This window comes from Hypanus sabinus, chromosome 11, assembly GCF_030144855.1.
Source record: "Hypanus sabinus isolate sHypSab1 chromosome 11, sHypSab1.hap1, whole genome shotgun sequence".
In the NCBI taxonomy this organism is placed as follows: domain Eukaryota; kingdom Metazoa; phylum Chordata; class Chondrichthyes; order Myliobatiformes; family Dasyatidae; genus Hypanus; species Hypanus sabinus.
In genome coordinates, this window is record NC_082716.1 from 81,782,352 (window position 1) to 81,809,860 (window position 27,509).

The 27,509-nt window shown below is 39.6% G+C and overlaps 2 protein-coding genes across 2 annotated transcripts in view; one reads left to right on the forward strand and one right to left on the reverse strand.

The window, feature by feature from the left end:
• Nucleotides 1-2,337, forward strand: part of acbd6 (acyl-CoA binding domain containing 6) — a 233,735-nt gene extending 231,398 nt beyond the window's left edge. Inside the window, exon 9 of the transcript XR_009514820.1 lies at nucleotides 2,195-2,337. The gene's annotated coding sequence lies outside the window, so the exon portion shown is untranslated. The remainder of the gene's footprint in view (nucleotides 1-2,194) is intronic.
• A 20,760-nt stretch (nucleotides 2,338-23,097) lies between these two features.
• Nucleotides 23,098-27,509, reverse strand: part of lhx4 (LIM homeobox 4) — a 70,997-nt gene continuing 66,585 nt past the window's right edge. Inside the window, exon 6 of the mRNA XM_059983641.1 lies at nucleotides 23,098-23,483. Coding sequence (XP_059839624.1) covers nucleotides 23,098-23,483 — 386 coding nt within the window. The remainder of the gene's footprint in view (nucleotides 23,484-27,509) is intronic.

A 27,509-nucleotide genomic window follows, 5' to 3' on the forward strand; every position in this document is an offset into this window, starting at 1 on the left:
CTGTGTTCCTCCAGCATCTTGTGTGTGTTGCTTTGGATTTCCAGCATCTGCAGATTTTCTCATGTTTATGGTATTCAATAAGCTTGAAGGCAGGAAAATGAATAAGATAAAGATTAGGTATTGTGCAAATTTTGCTAAACTAAACAAAAACAATGCTACCTTTTGAGAGTGCCAAATTGTACGGAGGTATGAAGATATTAGATAGGAAGGTGAGGTTACATAATTCTGAATGTCATGAGATCTGTACAGCCCTGGTATAAGACTAGGAATTGGAGATACCGTTAACACAATTGCTGTTTAATAGCAATTGCTATTAATTAGTTGTAACATGAAACAACATTCTACACTATCCACACCACCACCAATCTGTGTCATCTGCAGACTAACACACTCTTCCATTTCCTCATCTGTCATTTATAAAAATCACAAACAGCAGCGAGGATAGATCCCCGCAGGCACCACTTTCAATGACCTTCAAGCAGAATATGCTCCATCTACCTCCAACCTAATCCTTTTATGTTCCAACTAGTTCTAAATCTATGCAGCCAAATTTTCCTGGATCCCATGCCTCCTGACATTCTGATTGAGCCAACAAACCATGGGAACTTTGTCAAGCACCTTCTAAAATCCATATACACCACATTCACTGCTCTGCCTTCAACAGTTTGCTTTGTCACTTCCTCGAAAAAGTCATTCAGGCTTATGAGCTATGACCTGCCCCTCAGAAAGCCATGCTGGCTATCCCTATTCAGACCATGCCTCTCCAAATGCTTATAAACCCTGTCTTTAAAAATCCTCTCTAGCAGCTTTCCCACCACTGCAAATGTAAGACTTATTGCTGTATAATTCCCAGGATTATCCCTGTTACCTTTCTTGAACAAAGGAATAACATTTGCCATCCTCTAATCTTCTGGTAGTACTCCTGCAAACATCTTTGCCAAAGGGGCAGCAATATCTTCCGGCGCTTCTCATGATAACCAGAACCTTAATGAATGTGAGGTCAGCGTAGTACAGGCTAATGTGCTGGAACATGTCAAGGTCAAGAAAAAGGATATACTGGAACTTTCGATATGATTGGATATGGTGATATATATGTACTTAGATAGCAAATTTACTTTGACTTTCACTTTGGCTTTGATAAACATTAGGATAGCTTATCACCATATAGGCTCTTCATTCAGGATCTTCCCAACCTCCTCTGACTCCAGGCATATGTTTCCTCTTCTATTCCTGATTGATCCTTTCATCATCCCCCTGTTCTTCACATACATATGGAATGCTTTGGGGCTTTCCTTAATCCTAATCACTAAGACCTTCTGATGTTCCCTTCCAGCTCTCCTAAGTCTCTTATTAAGTTCCTTCCTGACTACCTTAAAACTCTCAAGAGCCCTCTCTGATTTTTGCCTCCAAAACCTTAAGTATTCTTCCTTTTCACTAAATGTTCCAAATCTCTTGTCAACCATAATTCCTTCACCTTGCTATCATTTCCCTGCCTCGAGAGGTCAGTGAAACTCTCTTTTTGAGGATCATGTTTGGTCACAGTAGGTAATGTAGCAAAAACATAATACCAAAAACTCAGGAGTTCAAATCCAATCTTTCTTTCAGGATTATAAAATGTAGGGTTTCATATTTATTAACATTTATTTTTTCCAGTTCAAATTTTTTAATGTAGTTGATAATTTTATAAATCAGAGAGCATCAGAAGCCTTGGCTATAGAACTTTTTTTTATATATATCAGAAATATTCTTTACCAAACAATCTTAACTTGTGTAAATATCAAAACTTCATTGTAAGATAATTGGCTAACAGATACAAAGAAGTGATAAACACCATTGAAGAACAGTGAAGTGTTTTGTTATAAGGAATATCTGAAAGAAGGAAAACCAAATGGATGGTGGGTTGGGAAGGCAATTACAACTCCAGATATTGGGATTTTTATTTGACTGAATGTCAAATTGCCAGCAGTGCAGTAAAGAAATTAGGGGAAGCACAAGATATTAAATTTGGATGATTAAAGAGATCTTGTGTGAAAAAAATGCAGTTGGGGGATTCAACTGAGTATAAGAATGAGAATATGAATGCTGAGACTTTGTCAGGCTAGAAGTCATTACGCCTGAAGCAGCCTGTACTGGCAATATGCTTTATTCTGCTAATTACTGGATTAGCACAATCATCAATTCCCTTCTATTTCAGATGCTTATTGAGCTTCTTCAAAAGGACAAAGAAATTCCCCTCAACAATGGCATGTTCTGCATTCTAACTACTCCACGGATGGATTGGTTTCTTGATTGCGTACTATCTGATATTGACAGCTCCAATTTTGCTTTTCTCGTAAATGGGAGCATTCTTTGTATCTACTCAACTTAAACAAACTTTAATATATCAGAATTATTTTATTTCCCAGAATTTGACTTTGGTTCTGCTGAAATCGCATTCCCTGTGCTTTTTCAGCCAAAAATAGTACTGTTTATTACAAGGTGCACTAAACATGTTGTTTCCAAATTTTAAATTAGAGTCAATCTGTACATTTACTTCAGATTGATGGGGGAATTTTTCATTTTTAAAATCTATTTCCTGTCTGCTAATGGTGCCATAAAATGCTTTACACCTGCTACCTTGCCAATCAATTCAGTCAGGGCAATGTATTAACAGTGCAATAAATAATTGGCTAAATAAAAAAAATGAATGAATTGCAAAAGCTAGTCTTTTGATTGCATAATAGGTAGATTTAATGTATTAGTCATCAATATATTGGGACCCATTTATTGTCATACTGCATTGGGACATAATTTAGAATAGTAATACCTCAGAACATTTGACCATTGCCTAGTTTGTTTAGTCTCTTTTGTCACTTAATGAAGATCACTTGGTAGTTAAGTGCATCAGCAATCCTGATAAAAATCCTTTATCACACAATGGCCCAGGCCAAATGCGCATTCCATTTCCTATATATATATTCATTTAATTTGAAAACAAAACATAATATAGTTTCTATTTTATTTTATATAAATCAATGTGAAGGATGGCATTTTAGATTGATTTTTTCACCCTTCTTCTTTTAGTATCTCAGTGTCAGCCCGAAGCACTCCCAGGTCAAATGCATGGTAGGTTAAATGCAGGATAGAACTCACTCTACCCTGCCCCAACAAGGCCTTCATAAGACTTCTGACCTTTGAGGCTACAAGCACTCAGCTGACTATGATCCATCACCGATTCTCAGATCCCATTCAGGACTGACATGAAGATATGTGTGAAAGAAAATTGAAAGATCATACTCATATCATAGGAAAATGATCTCCAAAAACACATTTTAATTACAAATGGAGGCATTTTCCATCGCCATCTCCACTCCAATAGCTTCTGCCATGCAATATACACCAAGAGCTCTTACCACTTCTTTTCCCATTTGTTAAATCTTTAGGTATAAATGGTGTTTAAAGTCAGCTCATTGGAATGTTATTATGCTTAAGTCTCACAAAATTATTTGCTAATAATGTTACTCAGCTCACTCCATTTGCCCGCAGTACACTCTACTCAATTAAACTATGATTCTCAGCTGTTTTGTTATTGCTATTATTAAACATCTACTAATAAGCAAACCACTAGTTTTATCTTAAATAATTATATACTAGTTCATTCAATCCGATTGTCAGATTTCAGAGCTTTAAACAATTTTCCCTCATGTTCTTTATTTTACTGATGTTTTCCTCTAAACAGACTTTTTTAAGAAGATCGCTGTTTGTTTTGAAGCATCTGCCTCATCTTTCTATTGCTCTCCAATTTTATTTCAGTATGTAATCTTAATCTTATTGTCATTAATATTCTGAACACAGTTGTTTCTCACCACTTTTCCTGGTGTTTTAAACCTCTTGCCACTCCTGTATTAATCTACTCTACAAGGACGTCTTCTTGCCAAAAATTAACTGCTACAAGAATGCAGCAGGTCGAACTATGTTTGTGGAGCCAAAGATCTCCACAGATGTTGTTATACCCCTTGAGATCTTCCACTTGTTTTTGTGCTCCAGATTCCAACATTTTCAGTTGTTTCACGTTTCTGCTGACTTCTTCCTGGTGTGGTTTCCTCTTGCTTCAAAATAGCTACAATCCCTTAATGGTCTCTTTCATTCATACATATAATCTTCCTGCTTAATCCAGGTGTTGCAGACTGTCCAGAGGTCACCATTCCTTGGACGCCATTTAAAAATGACCTCAACATTTTAAACTGATCTGCAAGTCATTATTTCTATAATATCCATTTTATCAATCTTCTTTCTTGATAGAATGTTTACCATCAACTTACTGATGCCTTTCATCCTTCTACTATGGAGGAAGTATAACATTTAGTATTAAAACAACAAAACCTGTCATAAACACACAAGATTCTGTAAGTTCTGGAATTCCGCCCACAAAATGCTGGAGACACAGCAGGTCAGTCAGCATCTATAAAAATGAACATACAGTGAACATTTCGTGCTGGGATCCTTCATCAGGACTGGAAACAAAAGGGGAGCATGCCAGAATAAAAATGTGGGGAGGACAAGCTAGAAGGTGATTGGTGAAGCCAGGTGTGTAGGAAAGGTAAAGAGAAGGAGAAGAAGGAATCTGACAGGAGAGTAGAGCGGACCATAGGGGAAAGGGAAGGAGGAGGGAACCCGGGTGGCAGGGAGGATCTGGTAAATGGCAGGTGCGGAGAAGAGATAAGAGGCTAGAGCGGGGAATAGAAGATAAGATAAGGGTCAAGGGAAAAGACAAAAAAAAAGAAAAAAACAGGGTTGCCTGATTGTGGCAAAAGAGAAGGTCATGGGCTGACATGTTGGAACAGGAATGAGGATAGGAATTAAAATGTTTGGCCACTAGGAAATTCCATTTTTGGCAGATGGAGTTGAGGTGCTCTCCAAAAGGGACCAATTTACGTCAGGTAGAGGAAGCCACATCAAAAGAATTGGATACAATAGACAACCCCAAGGTGAAGTGTTCCTTCACCTGGAAGGACTGTTTGGGGCCCTAAATGGAGTGGAGGGAGGAGGTGAATAGGCAGGTGTAGCATTTCTCTTACTTGCAGGGATATATGTTAGGAGGGAGATTATTGTGCAGGGATGACAGGACAAGTGAATTACACAGGATATTACCCTGATAGAGAACTGGGGGGGAGTGGTAAAGATGTGTTTGGTGGTAGGGTTCTTTGAAAGATGGCAGAAGTTGTGGAGAATGATGAGTTGGATGTGGAGGCTCAAGGGATAATAGGTGAGTATGAGAGGAACTCTATCCTTGTAAAGGTGGTGGGAAGTAGGAGTGAGTGTGGGTATCTGGGCAATGGAGGTGATATGGGTGAGAGCAGCATCAATGGTGGAGGAAGGAAACCTATTCTTTGAAGGAGGAGGACATTTCTGATATCTTGGAAATGAAAAGCTTATCCTGGGAACAGATGTGGCAGCGATGAAGGAACTGAGAAAAGGGAATAGTATTTTTACAGAGAAATAGGATGGGACATAGTCAAGATAGCAGTGGTAGTAGGTTTATAAAAGTCTGTCATCTGCAAATTTACTAGTCAAACTATTTACATTTTTGTCCTGATTGCCTGAGGTACTAACCAAGTTATCTACATTTCAACACACACAGAATGCTGGAGGAACTCAGCAGGTCAGGAAGCGTCTATAAATAGAACAATCGGTGTTTCAGGCTGAGACCCTTCATTAGGACTGGAAAGGGGGCAGAGACCAGAAGTAAAGGAGGGTGGGTGAGGAGCACAAGCTACCTGGTAATAGTTGGGTCCTGGTGAGAGGGAAGTTGGGTGAGCGGAGGAGGGGGGATGAAAGGCGATGATAGAAGAAAAAGGGAGATGATAGGTGGAAGTGGTAAAGGGTTGAAGAAGTTAGGAGATTATCTACATTTTTGTTCTAGTTACAAGCCCCTGGAGCTACAAGGTCTCATTTTGTTTTTACATTCCCCAATTTCTCAGTTTCCCTAACAGACCTAGTATAGAAGACCATTAAAGGTAAGCCGTTATTACCAAATGTATGATGAGCAGGTGAAAGGCTCAAATTGAGAACGGTGGAAGAAATGATAACCAGCAGCCATGGGAGGAATTGAATTGTCAGCTTTGAGACAATTATCTATTTCATACAAGGCAGGGTTTAAAAAGAGGAGACTGGGAGTTCTGAGTTGCAGTGTATAATATCTTCATAAATTCTTTAGGACATGCTATACGATCAAAGAAGGGAACTGGTGGATGTTGTATTCTTGGATTTTCAAAAGGCACCAATAAAGTGCCACATAAAAGACTTATTCATAGAGAACAATACATGGTGTGGGGTAATATTTTAGCACGGATCGGTTATTTATTGATCAATAGGTGGCTGAGAGTTGGCATAAGTATTTGACAGTCAGGGGTCGGTGGGCCCATATCTGTTCACGACACACATTACCAATTTAGAAGTGTGTACTAACAGCACCATTTCTGAGTTTGCTGACGAGACTAAATTGAGTGGAAAAACAAATTGTGCAGAGGATGTGGAAAACCTGCAGAGTGATCTAGATAAATAAAATGAGTGGCCAAGGGGTCTGACAGATGAAGTACAATGTTGTTAAATGAGCAGTCAACCACTTTGTAAGGGAAAGTAGAAGATAGAATTATTATTCAAATAGTGAAAGATTGCAGCATGCTGTTGTGCAGAAGGACATGAACATCCTGGTGCATGAATTGCAAAAAGATGGTTTGCTGGTGCATCCAGTTATCAAGATGGCAAATGGACAGTTGCCCTTCATTGCAAGAGGGATTGAATTTAAAAACAGGGAGGTAAATGCTACAACTGTGCTTGTGAGGCTGCAGTGGAGTACTATATTTCTACTTGAAGAAAGGCACGCTGGCTTTGGAGGCACTAGAGGGGAGGTTCACGAGGTTTGATTTTGGAGTTAGCCTATGAGGAGAGCTTGAGCCACCTACAACTATACATGCTGGAATCCTGATGAATGAGAAGGAATCTTATAGAATTATATAAAATTATGAAAAGCATAAATAAGATAAAGGCTAGAGAGTTGTTTCCACTGGTATGTGAGACTAGAGCAAGTAGTCATAGCCTCAAGATAAGAGGAAATAGATTTATGACTGAGGTGGGAGAAGCTGCTTTTCCCAGAAAGTAGTGAATCTGTGGAACATATTTAAGAATTTTGAATAGCAGAGGAATTAAGGGTTATGGGAAAAAGACTGGTAAGTGGATTTGAATCTATGGCCAGATCAGCCATGGCCTTATTGAACTCAACGCCTCACCTATTAAAAACAAGCATGCCATATGCCTTCTTAACCAGTCTACCAACCTGTATAGCTACTTTCAGGGAGCCATACGATCATCGAACACTATAGCACAGAAAATGGCCCTTCAGTCAATCTAGTTTGTGCTGAACTATTAATTCGGCCAATGAACTTGGACTCTAAGATCCCTCTGCACATCAACACTTTTAAAGGTCTTATCCTTAACAGTGTACTGCCTCTTTACATTTGACCAGGCAAGGTGAAACATGTCACATTTTTTCTGGTTAAACTCTATCTGCCATTTCTCTGCCCATATCTGCAACTGATCTATATCCCACTGTGTTCACTGACAGTCTTCTATGCTATCCACAACACTAACGATCTTGGTAACATCCCCTCATCTACATTTTCATTTATTAACATCAAGGTCAGTAGACATCCCAGTACAGATCCCTGTTGAACACCACTAACCTTAAGCCTTCAGTTAGATTAAGTCCCTTTGAACACTACCTGTTATGTTTGTTCTTAATAAAGACAGGTAAAGTTAGGAACTGAAGCTCTTTACTATGTACACACATAAACACACTACCCCATGTCTTCTATGGGCAAACCAGTTCTGAATCCAAACTGCCAATTCACTATGGATCCTCTGCATCTTAATCTTCGGTTTCAGCCTCCCTTGGGAGATCATATCAAATGCTTTACTAAGATCTACGTAGACAATATCCATAGCTCTACCTTCATCAATCATCTTCGTCACCATGTCAAAAACTCAATCACATTAGTAAGACATGACTGGCCCTGTACAAAGCTATGCTCGCACTCCCTCGTTAGGCCATGGTTTTACAAATGCTCATAAATCCTATATCTAAGAATTCTCCCCAGTAACTTAACCTACCACTGATGTGAGAATCTCTGGTCTATAGTTTCCAGGATTATCCTGGTTCTATTCTTGAATAATAAAAACAACATTAGCCATTTGTCAGTCCCCAGGGCCACACCTGTGGCTAAAGAGGACATGAAGAAATTGGTAAAAGCTCTAGCAATTTCCTATTTCTTATTTATGTACATCTTGAGATTATAGTTTATTTACAACACAGAATATTGAATCAATTCACATTGAGTCTTCAAAATACTGATATGACAAAGTAGACTTTCTACTTGATTCTTTTATTCAATGACTATCACAGTATGAATATACATAGGCACACAAATAAAAGCATATCCATGCTTAAAAATACATGTCAGTGAACAAGCAGAAGTCAATGAATGTCATTCAGGATAGTACTGGGTCCAAGTGTACAGTATGATATGGTGACTTCATGCCATCTCTGTTCCCTAACTAGCATGTTGACCAACTGAAATTAAAGTGAAGTTGCTTCTCCTCTCCCCAATTTGAATTGATGTTTTAGTGCAATGATTTGTGCAGATAAAAGTTGGTTGAGCTAGAATGTTAATTTTTTTTCTCCCTCAATCAAAGCTGCGTGACATGAGGCGTATCTCCACACAGAGATCACGTGTCCTTGGAGTCTGTTTTTATTTCTGATTTTCAGCCACTGCAGGATTTTGCTTTGCAATTTACTCAATGAACAGAATATGCAAAGAGCTGAGAAACAAATGATAGCAACCTCACCTAGTAAAAGCAGGGTCATTTTTCCAGACACAAATGCATTTGTGAATGATTTTTGTGGCCATTTGGAGGGGCTGGCTCTTAGCCAAAAACACTTGTAAATCTTTTAATCTGCTTTATTTTCCAAAAACCTGTCGAAACATCCCAGTAAATAATGTTTAAACATTGCTTTGATCCTTAACTAGAGATGGGTAAAGTGCTTGATGCATATTTGTTAAATATAGCAAAGCAAAAGCTGACACAATCCACTCATTGAAATCTCTTAATGCTGATGTATTAAATACTTTAAAATCTAGAAAATGAAATGATACTGCCTGTGGCAGCGCTATTTTGGTGCAAGTTCATGTGCCAAAGCTCTGCTAATTTTAAATGTGATTTATTTAAAATGCTCATTTTAAGCAAGAATATTTTGTATGCTGCATTTATTCCTTGATTTTCACATCTTCCAATGACCACCATTTGGCATTTGTTATTGTGAAAGGTCAGCATTCCTGGCAAATATGTGTTTCTCTAATGCTGCCTTGCATCCACGCTGGTTATGAGGGTCAAGTAACTAACAGACTCTTTAGCATAATGACCACATGCCTGCAGTTTCCCTTAGAATGGAACACAGCTTTCAAGCGTCAACACTCAATGATTATAATGCTAAGCCAATCGGTCAAGGACAGATCTGATTAAAATGTTTTTTTTTATATATGCACTTCAGCTTGCAGCTCACTTCAGCATAGGGTAACAAATGACAATAATATTTATTCCCGCAATTAATGCTAAGTAATAAGCAACTGCACTAATGAGAAACCCCAATTATCTCCTCATCACTTCGAAGGCAATACTTTGGGCAGATCTCCCCCCAGCAATATCAGGAATTTCAATGTATCACTGCTGTGTCTACAACAGCAGGACATGTCCCTCATAGTCTGAAGTAACTGATCTACCACTAACATCAACCAGCAAGAACGTTGACAGTAGCAATATCATCGGAATAACTCCCCCCCCCCCCAAAGTTCCAGGTCACCTGATATTGTTATGGCTCAGAACATGACTGTCACTTGTAAGACTAGGAGTTATTGCCCATCCCAGCTGTTCTCAAGAAGGCCCCGAGACTCCTGCAACACTTATGGTGTGGGTACTGGGGAATTCTAGTATTTTGATTCTGTCAGTGAATGTGATACATTCACAAGTCAGGAGGACGGTGTGCGATGTGCGGGGCCCACTGTAAGTGATGGTGTACCTATAGATGAGAACTGAAGTGAATCTTATGAATGGCGCTGATAGGCAGGTTGGTTGTGCAGCAGTCAGTACTGCTGGCTGATGGTCCCAGACTCCCAAATTTGATCCTGATTTCTGTTGCTGTCTGTGTGAAGTTGGCATGGTCTCCATGTAACTGCATGGTTTTCCATGGGCACTTTGCCTCTCCTACACATCCCAACGATTAGCTGGGAAATTAACTGACGTCTATAAAACGTCCATCAGTGTAGGTTGATGCCAAAAATAATTAAAAGGAAACTGATGTGCAAGTGTGAGAGCAAAAAAAAATTGCAGAGTGAGAGGAAAATTAGAGAGAATAGAGCAGTTGTGATTACTCCATCAGGAGCCAGTAGAGAAGTGAGGGACTGAATAGACTCCTGAGTTGCAGTGAGAATAACATACACAGTACACCAGCAGGGAAGGGAATGAACATTATGGTGGTGAATGTGGAGCATTGACCTGGATGGTGTTTTAGCTTTATTGAGCTGTATTGGGACTGTATTTGCATGTGTGCCTTGTATGTGGTGGAGGAATTTTAGGTCGTCAACTGGTGACTCATTTTCCACAATCTCAATTGGATACTCAATTGGGTATCTCAGAGATACCCAATCTCTGAGAAGCTCTTATATCCAGAGTAATTGTGTGACTGATCCAGTTGGGTTCCCAGTCATCCAGCATTCTCAGCACAGTCACATTCCTGGAATTTCCCAGCACTGTTACAGAACTATAGAAGCATACAGAAGGGAAACCAGCCATTTTGTGCTTTTTATGATGACCATCAATGCCAATCCCTTTTGCCTTCTTTGGGCCTATATCCCTCTATGCCCTTCCAATTCAGGTACATGCCCAGTACTTTTTTAAAAATAGTAATCATGTCTGCTTCTATCACCTCCTCTGGCAGTTCATTCCAGAGAATTGCCACATGATGAAGGGTCTCGGCCCAGAATGCCAACTGTTTATTTATTTCCATAGATGATGCCTGATCAGCTGAGTTCCTCCACAATGTTGCAGCAGAGCATTTCATTTAGTAACTCATCAGTCTGATCTAGGTTCTCAAGATATCAATGCATTTGGGTGTGCTTAACAATTGCAAATTGCTTTTGTTGAATCCAAGATATGGATCAGAACTTGCTGCCTACACTAACTGTGGTCCTATGTGGCATGATCAGACTTCAAGTCTCTTTAGTGTCCTGTTGGCTGCCCAAGCTGTCTGGATTCTCAATAGTGATCCAAAACCCCCTACTAGCCAAGCCATACCTACCAGCTATTTCATTGAGACAAATGACATAGAAACTTGGAGACCCTTATTCATTTTTTCATTATGACTTATAACAAACAACTATTAACACAGAGTGTATCAATATTAAGCGTATTTATTTTTTTGCTGCAAGGGAAGGCCATCAGCACACAACAGTAGGTGATAGCTTTGAAAAACCAGTGTAGTCACTCTTTTATACACAGATGTTATCTACCTGCACCAGTTCAGGAACAGGGTGCATTCTGTTAGTCTGTTCATTTAATATATTTGGCATTTTTCCAGCAACCAAATCCACTTAACTTTCTACAGTTTGTCGTATTCTCAGAGTCCATCTGCATAATGTTGCAAGAACACCATTAGCAAAGCACTCTGGTACAATACAGGTTCCATTTTGTTACATACAAAAATACCATTTTGATTCTACCAGTACATCTCCACACCCTATCAAGTCCACATCAACCACTTGCCAACCTTTTACATTAATCCTATAAAATTTTTCCCACAATTCCATCAACTTTTTCCAGATTTTACAGCTCACAAACATACAAGATTGATTTATTGTGGTCAATTAACCCGGCAACTTGCATGTCCTTGGGATATGGAAGACACTAAGATACTTGGAGGAAACCCGTACAGTTACAGGTAGAACATGCAAACTCCATACAGATAGCACCTGGTAACAGGATTGAATTTGGGTTTCTGAAGCTGGAAGGCAGTGATTTTGTTATTTGCAAAATTTTGTACCATTTGTCTGAAGCTAACTTGATATTCAGAAAAAGAACTCAGAGCATTTTATAACTCTTAAACACTGAAACATTCTTAATCATTTCAAAGTGGTTGCAAATAAGATTTGTTTTCAAAAGACATATTGCTTTTTACAGCTGCCTTTATAAATTAATGGGCCGACATTTTCCCACACAAGTCTGACTAGGTTCAATGGGCAGATACCTGATGTAACTCTTAGGGAACTCTTAGATACCTGATGTAAGCCTGTGACTAGTGGTGTGCCACAGGGATCAGTGCTGGGTTCATTGTTACTTGTCATCTATATCAATGATCTGGATGATATGTGGTAAATTGGATCAGCAAATTTGCTGATAATACAAAGATTGGAGGCATAGTGGACAGTGAGGAAAGTTTTCAAAGCTTGCAGAGGGATCTGGACCAGCTGGAAAAATGGGCTGAAAATTGGCAGATGGAGTTTAATACAGACAAGTGTGAGGTATTGCACTTTGGAAGGTAAAACCAAGGTAGAACATGCAAGGTAAATGGTAGGGCACTGAGGAGTGCAGCAGAACAGAGGGATCTGGGATTACAGATACAAAATTCTCTAAAAGTGGTGTCACAGGTAGATAAGGTCATAACGAGAGCTTTTGGTACATTGGCCTTGATAAATCAAAGTATTGAGTTGGAATGTTATGGTGAGATTGTATAAGGCATTGGTGAAGCCGAATTTGGAATATTGTGTGCAGTTTTGGTCACCGAATTACAGGAAGGATATTAACAAGGTTGAAAGAGTGCAGAGAAGGTTTACAAGGATGCTGCCGGGACTTGAGAAACTGAGTTACAGAGAAAGGTTGAATAGGTTAGGACTTTATTCCCTGGAGCGTAGGAGAATGAGGGGAGATTTGATAGAGGTGTATAAAATTATGATGGGTATAGATAGAGTTAATGCAAGCAGGCTTTTTCCACTGAGGCCAGGGGAGAAAAAAAACCAGAGGACATAGGTTAAGGGTGAAGGGGGAAAATTTTAAAGGGAATATTAGGGGGGGCTTCTTCACACAGAGAGTAGTGGGAGTGTGGAATAAGCTGCCCGATGAAGTGGTAAATGTGGGCTCACTTTTAACATTTAAGAAAAGCTTGGACAGGTACATGGATGAGAGGGGTATGGAGGGATATCGGCTGGGTGCAGGTCAGTGGGACTAGGCAGAAAAATGGTTCAGCACAGCCAAGAAGGGCCAAAAGGCCTGTTTCTGTGCTGTAATGTTTATGGTTCTATTGTTTTATGGAACTGCAGAAAACTTGGTCTCCACTGCTGAACTCCACAATGACTCCAACACTGGACCACAAAACCACCAGCAAAAGGGTGGCCCGCAATTTTAGGACTAGCATGTTGGAGGTCTACAATATTGTGAGAAAGTAAGAAACTCTGTCCCATGAAGTGGTGTCCAAGGTCAGAGGCCTTAGGTTTAGGATGAGGAAGAGATTTAGATGGGATCTGAGAAAAAAACATTTCACCCAAAGTGTGGTTGAAATCGGCAACACTGCCTGAGAGAGTAGTGGAGGCAAGTACTCTCAGAAAGTCCATATAGATGTGGACTTGAATCTCCAAATGAGAGAAGGCTATTGAACAAGTTCTGGTGAAAGATAATAGTATAGAGAGGCAGTTGGTGGTCAGTGGACGAGCGGAAGAGATTGTTTTTCGTGCAGCATAGTTCTATGATTATATCTTTAGGGGAAGTTGTTAGCAATTGGGTGCAATCCTACTAGCACTCCCTAGTAAATTCCAACCTGAAGAGCTGATCATTGCAGGATTCCTCCATAGCAGCAGAACCAAAGGGGTGACATCGTGGTGCTACTGACACTCAAAGGTAACTAGAAACTCAAAATGAATTTGTGAATGATGTCAAAGAGTTTGAAGCAACAACATCAAAGCATCAGAGCATTAACATAGAAACTCTTCAATGGACTGAAGCTAATTGAATCCCTCTTTTGAGAGCTTACACTCTACAAGACAGGGAGAAACAAAAAAAGCCATCACTTTGGGAAAGTTTGTTGACTGTATTTAAAATATTGAAGGGATTAGGTTGTGATGGAGAATATGGAGTTCGGTGATGAGTGTGAGTTAAGATAGCAACACTATGCTTTACCACAATATTGAAGAGGCAAGCACAGTAGACTAGTCAGCATCCTCACGTCCTTTCCACATACTATTAGAAGCATTGTCCTTGACTGCTTGAGCAGAAACCAAGTCCTCAGGCATCATCTCATATTTTTCAAGTCCATTGATACCCAGAAAGGTGCCAACTAGTGGTGTACCCTCTCACTGTGTGTGATGGCATGGTAGTTAGCACAATGCTTTACAGTACCTGTGACCCGAGTTCAGTCCCTGTTGTACGTTCTCCCCTGACCATGTGGGTTTCCTCTGGGTGCTCTGATTTCCTCCCACAGTCCAAAGACACACTGGTTGGTAAGTTAATTGGTTAATGTAACTTGTCATGGGATTAGGCTAGGATTAAAATCGGGTGTGGAGGGCTAGGATGCTGGGCAGTGTAGTTTGAAGGGCTGTATGTCAATAAATAAAAACCGCAATGTTGTGGGGTAGAATAGAGTGATTCCCCTAACTCCATATTCTACATCCCAACCTAATAAATAAATCTGCTTTTTAATGTTTCCTTCAAGCAAAACAAATAGATCAGCATTTCTAATGCAAACTATCAAGTCTTGCCTAAGAGACCCATGGAAAGCAATCAGCTTTATGTGATCTTCACATTACCAAGACACTTGGCCAGTTGAATTCACTCTGTACTTAGAACAATAATGCTGAAAATAACTTTGTCACTTTAGAACTATAGTTCAACTCTTATGCTCTTATGCATATGCTCGCTCCTCTTTCCCAGCACCTTGCAAACCACCCACACCCAGCCCACACCCCCCCCAACCGTCTTGATGAGTGATGTGTTTAACAAAATGTGCTGTAGAGAACAAACAGTACTATAGGGAATAGTCTCTTAGATTACCAACTATTGAGAAGCTGAACTTCAAATGTTTAGTATGACTTTTAGTCTGGCAGGGACTATTTATATGCTGCCAGTTTGCATTTAACTGCAATCTATCATTGTAGTGGTTTAAGAATAACACCTTAAATGCTCTCACTGTTTAGTAATATCCGCTGAATCTAGAAGAATGTAGAATATAAGGATAGTTTAGAAATATAATGTGGATTTTTAGTACATTGGGTGTTCCATCACATTTTGGGGGTGCAAGGAGGGGTTTATGGAGTGAAGCTGGAATTTATATGCAGAGCAGAGAAACCTTTATAAAATGGCCGACTGTTCTTACTTGATACTTTTGTATTAATGGCTGGAGAGGTCTAGGGCCTCTTAGCATTGTCAGCAGCAAAGGTTGTAAAAATATGATTTAGAAAAACATTTTTACTAAAATAGTATAAAAACAACAGAAATGTTTATGACTTGCATGATATTAAAAGATAAATCAATTCAAGATGATAGAAATTTTGTCGATATAAATATCGACAGTAAGTACTTGGGTGTTCTTATCTGTGTTAAAATCAGCTTATTTAATGACTGTATAGCAATTTCATACTATCATTAGACAGGAACGTCTATTCAACAGTACATTCTAATTTCTTGTGGATAATCAAGGAATGTACAAAGACGAAGATGAGGTCATGTGAAATGTTATTGGCAACCCTCAGACTCGGGAAACACTTTAGAAGTGGCATGTTTATCCAGCGGGCTGTTCAAAATGATGCAAGGACTCAAGCTGGGAACTGATAGTAGTTCATGACAAAATAAAAAGAATCCCATAACCTATCTACATGTGTCTATACAAGAAATCCCATTACATTTGTTGCTGACTGAAGGAAATATTTAGCTGCTCGAACTGACTACAAACCATTATAATTACACCCTACAGCAGAGAATAATTGTCATAATCATGCCTCAACGACTATCTGTTTTAAACCCAGTTGGTAATGTGATCTGAAGGAAACGTAAAAATTGACACGTCAACGTATAAACCTTATTGAAGTTTATTTTATTAGATTTCTTCAGACAGATTTCATGCCAAGTTCATTGTAGGCATATACAAATTAAATCACCACTTTATTTTTGCAAAGACACATGGCAATAAATAGTTACAGAAAAACAAAATATGCAAACATTACTGCACTGTTAAGCTGTACAAAATTTACAAATGGTAATAATTTGAAACAGTGACTACAAGACAGGTGACATGGTGCAGATTCAGGTACACTAGAACCACCAAGATGGGCAGCTGTAGATATTTTCCAATGCAGCCACATGTCTGCAGGCAAAGACTCCAACCTCTATGTTTATCCTCACACTTAGTTGTGAAAAAGTGCGAACAAGTCAACTAACAGATAATCAGAGTTATTGTGATTTATTTTCTTCAAAAGTGCACAAGATCAAAAAGTACCAGCGATCAAACCCTATCTGGTAGGAGTCCTGTTACTGTGGCAAGTACAATTTCCTTGGTGGTTTGATGTTGCATCAGTCATGTGATGAAAATGACGGAAGGAATTACATTGATATCACACCTTACACATCTTTCCAAAAGATAGCAAAACACCACAGTAAAATGCAGTGACTCTGGCAGGGTCACGAGTTGATCTATCTCAATTAATTGGTAAATCATTATGTAGAACTCTGCCCATGGGATATAGTTCTGCTTCAAAGGTCAAACACACATAAAAAAGTTCAGTAACCGTTCCTATATTTTCATTCCAATTTAAACATTTACTTTAGATTTGGTTGTTCGAATTTTAGTTCAGGAAGTGCAGCGATATTCTTTATTCGAATAATGCTACTAGCTTGTCCTACATTCCTCAGGCTTTGCCATCTCATAATCTTTACCTGTGCCATAATAAGGCCAAATGGCCCGGGACAGAAGCTAAAGGAAAGTAATGCCTTTCATTTGCCTCCTCTTCTGAGTTAAATTATCTAGGATCACTTCAGCATCCACGCATGTCTTTCCTCCAGTAACAGTGCATCAGCACATGTGATAGAACCATCTAGGTTATTTGGTATACCAATTGAATCAGAGATTAATAAGGATTTTCAATGATTACTAAGTTCCATTTTTCTCAATTACCAAACCCCTGCCATTTATAACAATCTATCTTATTATTCCCTATTTGGTTACAAAACTACTCAGTTACTGGCTGCAGATATTTTCCTAACCTTTATCTGTAAAGTTGCATCCTTCAGGTCAGATGTTCCTCTGCATGGAAATTTACAGAGCCTCTGGTCGGTATACCAACCAGAAACCTACTGGAGAAAGTTTACTGTATTGAGGTGGAGGAAAGGGGGAGCAGAATGAAAGGTCCCAGCCCTTGACTAGATGCATAGTTAGATTTATTCTCAGTTTAATGTGAATAAAACAGTAACAACATAGAGAATGTTAGGAAAAACAAACACCCAATGTTGTGATTTTTTTGCTGCTTCTGCTAAATAGGAGGTTGGAAGAAGCACATCTGATTCATCAGTGCAAATTAAAGAAGGAAATGAGTCAACTTTAATCAATCCAGCCTATGTAAGATTTCAGAGGCACAAAAAAATAGCAATTGTTGGCTCTTAAACATCTTTTAAAAATAGCCACGCAAGCCACTCATTCAGTGGAAGGTTAACTAGAGATAAGCAGTAAAGCCGTGCCTTTGCCAGCAGTGAATGAATAAGGTCTGCATTTTAAGCAGTTAGGAAGTAAGTAATTCAAGCAACCCAGATAGTTTTGATTGGAGTGCTTGTAATTTTTTTCACTTTGAGGTGATTATATGATTAAGCTTAGCTCTATTTAGATCTGAGATCAGCCAGCTGTATGGCAAGAGGTCAAAGCAAAATTGTGCGGGTCCATTTTGATCAGAAGCACTAGTCAGGCACCTTATTTTGCTTGGTCAACTGGTATATAGTACTGTGACAATGAGATGGGGACTCTCAGGGCCATTCACTGGTCTTCAATATCAAGTAGGGTTTAATAGATGAAACTCACAGTAGAAATCTAGAAAGTTAGAAATGAAAAATGTACATACACTTCATATTTTAAGATGGCCTTTAAAACACATGTCCATATCTTATCTTAAAAAGCTTCCAAATTATTTAAAAAAAAACACTGAACAATTATCTCAGTCTCACAGCATTTCAGAAAATTAACAATTTGGTCCTAAAAAATCCAAACAGTCTTTCAAGTAAATTTTGTTTGAAGACATGACTTAGAGGGGCATTTTCTTTTCTGAATCTCTTAACCATTCTACATGATTCACACTCAAGCACAGATGTTGAGCTCTGCAGGGTAATCTAGATCTGCACTTTGTCAATTATAAACATGACTATGTACTCATCCATCGTCCTACAATTTCTTGACATATTTTCATTCTTTTAAAACTGGTAAAACTTTGTCTTATCCTCTATGTTTGAGCTGGTGTCCTATTTGTTAATCCACCACGTTGCCCTCAGATTTCCATTAAGTATTTGCATATTAAACCAAGGACCGGGGAATTAAATTCAGATGTAGGTGATGTAGGTTTCCCCCACTAATCATTACCACCCACCCCCACACAAGCCATAACACTTTTGAGGGCAAAGCCACCCACCCCATCTAATACAAATGTTGGGCTCTTCAATTATTGAGTGGCTTCTAGCCTGTTTTAAGGAATGTCCAATTATTAGTGTTAATCAATGCAGGCATGGTATAATAACATATCTCCATTTAGGCTGGGTCTCAAATTCTGCACTTGATCTTAACAGGCTGTGGAATCACTGAACATTTTGAACTAAACAACTATGGAATCTCTGACTACATATGATCCAATTCCTCATTTCTATTGGAATTGTTTACCATGTATTCAAGTGGGAAATAAATGAAAAGGCATATTGGATGGGAGTCCTCGAGCAGAATTTCAAAGGATTAACTTGTAGTATAGGTGGTAAGGAAGGCAAATGCAATGTTGTCATTCATTTCAAGAGGACTAAGATATAAAGGTAATGTAATACTGATGCTTTATAAGACGTTGGTCAGACCGCACTTGGAGTATTGTGAACAGTTTTGGGCCCTTTATTAAGAAAAGGTGTGCTGGCATTGGAGGATGCTCACAAGAATGATTCTGGGAATGAAAGACTTAACGTATGTAGAGCATTTGATGGCTCTGGGCCTGTGCTCACTAGAGCTTAGAAGAATGAGGGAAGATCTCATTGAAACCTATTGAATATTGTAAGGCCAAGATAGTTTGAGTGTGGAGAGGATGTTTCCTATAGTGGGGCAGTCTAGGACCAAAGGGTAGAGCCTCAGAACAGAGTGACGTCCCTTTGGAACAGAAATGAGGAGGAATTTTGTTAGCCAGCTGGTGGTAAATCTGTGGAATTCACTGCCCCACATGGTTGTGGAGGCAAAGTCATTGGGTATATTTAAAACAACACACACAATATGCTGGAGGAACTCAGCAGGGTAGGCAGCATCTTTGGAAAAGAGGATTTTCGGGATTGTGGGTATATTTTAAGCATAGGTTGGTATGTTCCTAATTAGTAAGCTCATCAAAGGTTACAGGGAGAAGGCAGGAGAATGGGATTGAGAGGGATATTAAATCAGCCATGATGGAATTGCGGAACAGACTCGATAGGCCAGATGTCAGAATTCTGCTCCTATGTCTTGTGGTCTTATGATCTTCATTTTCAATAACCACAATTTCCACATGAATGTTTATGATGTGACTGCTTCAATATACTGTATTTGTGTTGAAATAAACAAAAAATCCCCCTGAGGGACTAGAAAATGTGAAACAAAAGATCTAATGCTTAATATTGCTGATCTGCTTAATGTGCTATTTCAATTTTCCAGTTTAGCTCCAGTTACAGAGCAGTTACAATGACTCAAGTTTAAATGATGGCTATCAGTTTTCACATTCATTTTGCAAGACATGTTGACCATGCCCTGCCCACACTGCTTTCAGTAAATGATTATAAATCATGAAGTACTTTTCCAAAACTCACTGGTACTAACGTCGGAGAAACCAGTGAAGTAAAAGTTCATTGGCTAGATGCGAAGTCAAGGTGCATGAGTGCAGAGAGTGAATAGAAGTAGATAAAAGAAGCAAATTTCAAATCATGTGGACAACAACCAATGCAAGTTCATTTCAGATCCAACAAGTCTGGCTTTGAAGTATCTGTCTGGGTGGTATTGATCCTGCTTTGATCACTGATTACTATTTATCTATTAGCATTGCCAAAAGGTCATGATTCCCGCATTGTTACCACTACATTTGGGCATTTATAAATCAATATTGGGGCAGCTCTAGACACCCAGGTTCAACCCTGACCAAAATTGTCTTTGTGGACTTCTGCTTGTGACTATCTAGGTTCGCCCTGGGTGCTCCGGTATCTCCTTCATTCCAAGGACATGCAGTTTAGTAGCCATTGTTATCAGCTCTAGTGTGTAGGATAATGGTAGAATCTGGGGGTGGCGGGTGAGTTGCTGAGATTGTGGGAAGAATAAAATATGCTTAGTATAGGATTAGATTAATAGATCACTGAGTGTGGGTGTAAGGTAGTGGATTGACAACCCTCTGTATGCTGCATTACTCCATCGTAACATGAGAAAACAGTCTGGCTGCCAATTGGCTTTACATTTTATCCCTGTGATTCATCTTCAAATCAATATTAGCAAAGACCCGTGAATTACTGAAACAAACCACATGTTCAAAAGAATCCGGGATGAGTAGTCTTCCAGCAGTCAGCTCTGTGTAATTTGTGCCTTTTAGGTGGCTGGACAAAAATCAAATTTTTGACAAATTTCAATCTTAATTGCAGATGTTAATTTAGCTTCAGAAAAGCCAGCAGAGCATAAAAGTTCCCTTCACTCATATTAAATCAAGGTAGAATGGGCCAGAGTAACATTGTTTATTACCATCATTTTAAGTTCCAATAAAACACTTCAAGAGGCCAAGCCATTTGTCATGGTGTACCATCATGTAGAATTTCAGAGGACTAGATTGCTGTGTTAGGCTCTAAGGAATCAGATATCTCATCATTTGTGTAGAATGTATAATGGGCTCCTGTGCACCAAATTACTACCTCTTGCTTTAGTACAACATTTTCAAATGCAAAATCACTAAAATGTTCATCAATTGCCAGTCTATTTCTGCTGAATACAGGATTAATTTCACATGTCACTAACACAACTTAGAAATTACATTGCAATATGTTTTGCTTAACCTGCTTTATGCTTCCAGTGAATTGTTGGATTACTGATTAAAAGGGATGTGGGTAGGATTTCTAAACTGGATTAAAAAAAATAATGGAATGCAGTGCAATTCCTGAAATAAAACATAGGTTTACAAAGCAAATTGGTTCATACCCGTCAGGATTTAACCGAAGTAAATGGGCAACTGACCTTTCACATTCATTCCACATCTCCTATACTTGTGAGGTTGTGTCTGCCTTCATTACGAGTTGTTTCAAAGCCAGGAGAAGATTGTCTTGGTATCACAATACATTTTTATATATCAGGGAAAAAATAAAAGACAGTTTCACAAAAAAAAAATACTTAGAAAGAAGTTCTAGAGTGCATTTGCCATCCTTTTCCCTAAAATAACACATATGCAAAGGGAAAATTCTTCCAACAGCCCCACCTAGTTGCGTAAAATAGAGAGTTTAATAAAGCTCTCGTTGTACCTGGAAAAAATATATATGTACACCACAGAGCAAAGACGAGTGGCAAATTTGAACTGGGCTGACTCTTTCAGCAAGTGTCAGGCTTGAGTGGCAAGGCTGAAGGGTTTTGTATGGATTTAAGTAGGTGATTTTTTTGGAGCTGAGAGGCAACGTGGAGGCAGTTACTTAGTAGCAGGTTAAGGACTCAGTCTCCAGCCTGTTGTTTTATTTGGGGTTTATTTCTATAGCTTTTAATAATACAGGACTTGTTGAATTCCCAGGACATCTATGCACAGTCATTTGAGTTTGCCTGTGTTCACAATTAGGAGTTTACAAATCTCAAAATGCTTGTGGGAGAGTTCTAGATTCTGAACATAATACATTTCAGCTATGACTCACAGGCTTAAATGTGCACCACTGATTCTGTGTTTCTTTCACAGTTTCATCCTGGAGTAGAACCCAGTGTCTAGTTAGCCTAACGTATTGGGCAAGTGGAACCAAAGTTGTCTCACTGGGCTGAATTGGCCAGCTGTTGTTCCTATAACAACTGAAAGAGTTCCTAAGGGGGTGCGAACTTGGCAATGTATACCAAGAGTGGTAAGGTTAGAGTTCTTCTTACCTCCTTATCAAGCGCTGCCCCTGCCACCCTTCTCCCCTCCACCCTCCACCCCATCCACAGTCACAATGCCATCAGCATCTGGGGATGAACCCTGGGCCACACACATTCAATGTCAATCCAATAACATTGAGATAGATTAGCCTCTGTATCACCTCTTATGTCATCAGTAACATAAATACCATGTTGAAGTAAGATACGTGTGGCAGAGCGTTCGTGTCTACTGCTTATTTTACAGTGGCGTTTACGGCCAACTCTACAGTTTGTCTCTTTGCTTGTAGGTTTGTAGATTTGAAGTTTAGCTATAGTGAAATGCACCCTCCAGTAAGCCCATCTCAAGTTTCATTGTCCCCTTTATGACTAGACCATTGCACAAGTGTCTCCTCCCTCACACACCTGCATGCTTCTATCACTTTGACACTTCAGCCAATGAGACATCACCAAGTGGTCCTGTTGTCATTTGCAAGCACTGGTGTAGCAGGAAGGCCCATCAAGAAGAGTGCCTGTCTCAGACCCAATGGTTTTGGTCCATGAAACTCTGTGCTAAATTTGAGTTGAATTCACTGCCACAGGGTGAGGAAACCAAAGCTGTAAACACATACATCGCTTGCCTGCAGAAGTCCTGCAGTGTCTGAGGCCGCTCGCTCTCTTTCGGACATCGCCATTGCATCTCAGGCTTACCTCATGATGCATTAAAACCGGTCCATGTCATCAAGCCAGGAGGCAGGACTTGTTGGAAAGTCTGGGTAACCAGCACTGCTACCTGTGGAGATATCAGACGTGGGACCTCCTGTCATCATTCTCAGGGCATGGCCCATTCCCTGTCCTCCTTGTGCTATAATTCCCAAGTTATTGTCAATATAACCGAGGCTGTTCATAAGTGGGGTGTGTGCGGGGGCGGAGGCTATGGACGATGGAGACTGGGGTATTCCGTAGGGGCTGCTTGCTCTCAGGTCATGGTACTGCTGTCCTGTGACATCCACGGTGAAGGCCCCATTCAGTAACTGCCGGCCAGTCACGTCACTCACACCGCTATATATCCCATTGGCGTGTCCTAGCTCAGAGAGTATCTGATCATCTGGAACAGTGACAAGCAGAAAAATTAGAGCGGTTGTCAACAAATACTGGGAAAAATAGTCTACCATGGACAGCAATCAAATAATCTCTTTAATTTGTATCCTAGCGAATACAACCTGAATCTGCATAATCTTGCATTTTTAAGATAACTCCTGCAATTAAGGTTTTATATTAAGGTATAATCACATCATATTTCTCTTAGGCCAATATGACTGAACTCTGCTGTCTAATATTGCTCCAAGAGGACAGACTCAGATACTTATTATATTCAGATAAGTTTGTTCTCATTTACATCAGGGTGAAATGAAACTCCCCACTTACATGAAGCTTACAGAATAAACAGTGTAGAGTGCTGTGCAAAACTCTTAGGCACCCCCTAGTTATATATATGTATCTAGGACTTTTGCACAGTACCTTATTTAATACAAAAGGTGAAGGGGTGTAGCAAGAGTTGACAGATGATAGATGAATCCAGCTGAGTGATCTCCTTTCTCCTTCATCTGCTATCACTCCCCTCACCTGGATCCAGCTATCACCTGACAACTCCTTCTCCAGCCCTTCCCTGTACCTTTTCCTCCCTCTTATCTATCCTCTCCTGCTTGACTGGTCTCAACAAAATGTCAGCTCTCTATTTCCCTCCACTGATGCTTCCTGACGAGTTCCTCTGGTGCCTTTGCGTCACGCTTATTTGTTCCTACAGGTTTGTTTTCTTTCTGTTAACAAACTAGCATTCCACATGAGTATAATACCTGGCAGAAAAAGTGCTCTAATTCTGCTTAGCAGTATCTTCTGTGGGACCTTATTAACAACACTAGATTAAAATGATTTGCCTTGATCAAATCTACTAATTCAATTTCTGAATGGACATTGAACCTATGAACGCTACACTACTTCTTTATTTTTACTTTTGCACCATTTATTTAACTTAACTATTTTATACATATATATACTTACAGTAATTTGTAGTTTTTTTCTCTATTATTTTCTATTACGTCGTACTGCTGCCACAAAGACAACAAATGTCACGTGATTCTGATCATTACAAGTTCAAAGTATACCGGTAAATTCGCAAGAAGATTTCATAAATCCCAGATGACTCTGCCTAATCCTTTTATTATTTTCTGTGCCCTGGGAGTGCGACCATTATAGTGGATTTCAGCAGGTTCCATAGTACTAATATCAAAGCAGTGGGTGGCAGAGTGGAGATACATCTCTACCAAGGAGGAGTAAGGTGCTCCTTTGCTCTGCTAGAGTGCAGGTCACCCTTGGGCAAGGTGTGACTCCTGCTTATCCTCTTGATCAGGACCATGTAAAGCTATAGCAGCATGAAGAGAAGGTCTATAAACAGCTGGTACATATCACAAGTCCTGGTTATGTCACCACTGATGCCAGGCAGACAACCTCTGAAGAGTATTAATAATGGCTGGAGTCACCGATCTTGTAAAGACACTACCCAGAGGAAGGCATTGGCACTTCTGTAGAAAAATTTGCCAAGAGCAATTTTTTTCATGAAAGCACAATCATCTGCGTCATATGACATGGCACATAATGATGATGATGATGGTCTATGGTTCCCTTTATTCTCCCTTGTTCCTTTCTAAAACAGTGGTGTTCTATTTCTGTTCCTGTCCTGGTACTTAACCAATTTGTTAGCTAGGTCAATTATGGATGTTTCTGTTAGAATAAAAGGCAAGACTGACAGGTTTAGGGAACCCTGGTTATCGTGGGATTTTGAGGCCCAGGTAAAGAAAATTCGGTTGGTGTACATCAGGTATAGGAAGTTAGGAACAGATGAAGTACTTGAGGAGGAGAAAAAGTGCAAGAGAACACTTTAAGAGAGAAATCAGGAATGCTAAAAAGAGGCCATGTGGTTACTCTGGCAGACAAGGTGAAAGAGAATCCCAAGGGTTTTTATCACTATATTAAGAGCAAAAGGTTAGCAAGGAACAACATTGGTCCTTTTGAAGATTAGAGAGAATATCTGTGCATGGAGCTGAGAGGTTATAGGGGAGATCTTAAATGATTTTTTCACATCCGCATTTGTTTGGAAGGTAGCATGGACAATGTAGAACTGAGGCAAAAGAATAGTGAGGTCATGGACCATATCCAGTTGATGGAAGAGGAGTCTGTCTTAGGGCAAATTAGAATCGATAAATACCTAGGGCCTGACAAGGTGTTCTATCGGGCATTGTGGGAAGCTTGTACAAAAATTGCAGGGGTCCTGGCAGAGATACTGAAAATGTCCTTAGCCATTGGTGAGGTGCCGGAGGACAGGACAATACTTAATGTTGTTCTGTTGTAAAGAAAGGCTCTAAAAATAAGTCAGACACTATAGTCCTGTGAGCCTACATCAGCTGTGGTACTGTATTATTGGAAGCTATTCTAATGGACAGGATATATAACTATTTGGATAGACAGGGCTTGATTAGGGACAGTCAACATAGTTTTGTGCATGTTAGGTCATGTCTAAAGAGATCTTTGAGGAGATTACCAAGGTTTAGGAAGGCAGTGGACTTATTCTACATAGACTTTAGTAAGGCCTGGACAAAGTCCCTCATGCCAAAAGGATATATCTTTTGGTAAATACGATGAAGTAACCATTTAGACCCAATATTGGCTTAGTGAGAGAAGCCAGAATTTGGTAGTAAATGGTTGTGTCTCTGAATGGAGGCCTATTGGTGTGGTGCAGGGATTGGTGCCTTGTCCATTGTTGTTTATCATCTGTTGATGATAATATGGTAAACTGGATTAGCAAATTTGTGGATGACACTAAGATTGGGAGTGTAGGGGACAGCAAGGAAGCTTGTAGTGTGATCTTGACCAGCTGGGAAAAAGGGTTAAAAGATGGCAGATGGAATTCAACATAGACAGTGCAAGGTTTTGCACTTTGGGAGGACAAGTGAGGGTAAGACTTAGTGAACTGTAGGACACTGAGGTGTGCAAAGAGATATCAACAATTCTTTGGCATTCGCACCACAGGTAGATAGGGTCATAAAGAGAGCTTTTGGCACACTGACTTTCATAACTCAGGTCACCGAATGCAGGAGTTGGGATGTTATGTTGAAGTTGTACATGATGTTCATGAGGCTGAATTTACATTATTATGTGCAGTTATGATTACCTACCTACACGAAAGATCTAAATAAGATTGAAAAAGTGCAGAGAAAATTCATAAGGATGGTGCCAGAACTTGAGGACCTGAGTTATAGGGAAAGATTTGAATTTGTTATGACCTTATTCCTTGGAGCACAGGAGATGAGGGGAGATATTAAAGATGCATACAAAATTATGAGGGGTATAGGCAGGGTGAATCCATACAGGCTTTTTCCCATCAGAGAGAGCGTGATGCTCATGTGGAATGAGTTTGCCTGCAAATGTGATAGATGTGGGTTCAGTTGAAACAGATTGGGCAGATACGTAGATGGGAATGGTTTGGAGGGATATGATATTTGTGTGGTAGGTGTGACTAGGCAGACAATCATGTTGGCGTGGGCTAGATAGGGCTGTTTCTGTGCTGAATTACTCTGTCTAACTTTTTGGTCAATTTGTACTGTACATTGAAGTATACTGAAAAGTGATGTAAATTAGTAGGAGAAAATGTGCCTTTGTAAATCTGTGCTTCCAGTTTGCAGTGCAGACTAGTTTGCCAGATGTGTTTCATTGAGAATTGATGAGATGCTACAGTGTACCCACTGTAGATAATACACTAGATACTGGAATGAATACTGTAAATGAGTTTTGGATACAGTGATCAAATAATCTCCATGCTAGGGGTGAGTTCCTTGAAACTCATTACAGCTACTGCCATCTGGCTAAAGGGAGCTCAAACCATCACACAAATTGGAGGCAGTAGAAAGAATTTGGGTATTACACCAGTAGAGCCTGAAATTTTCCCTGGTTTGTGTGACATGGCTTCTATAGATTTTTTCTGCCACCCAATGCACAACTTGAACACCCAAGGATTTCTCAATGTAGTGGCAGGGATCTCAATGCACTAATTCTTCTATTGTCTGCAAAAGACTTGATG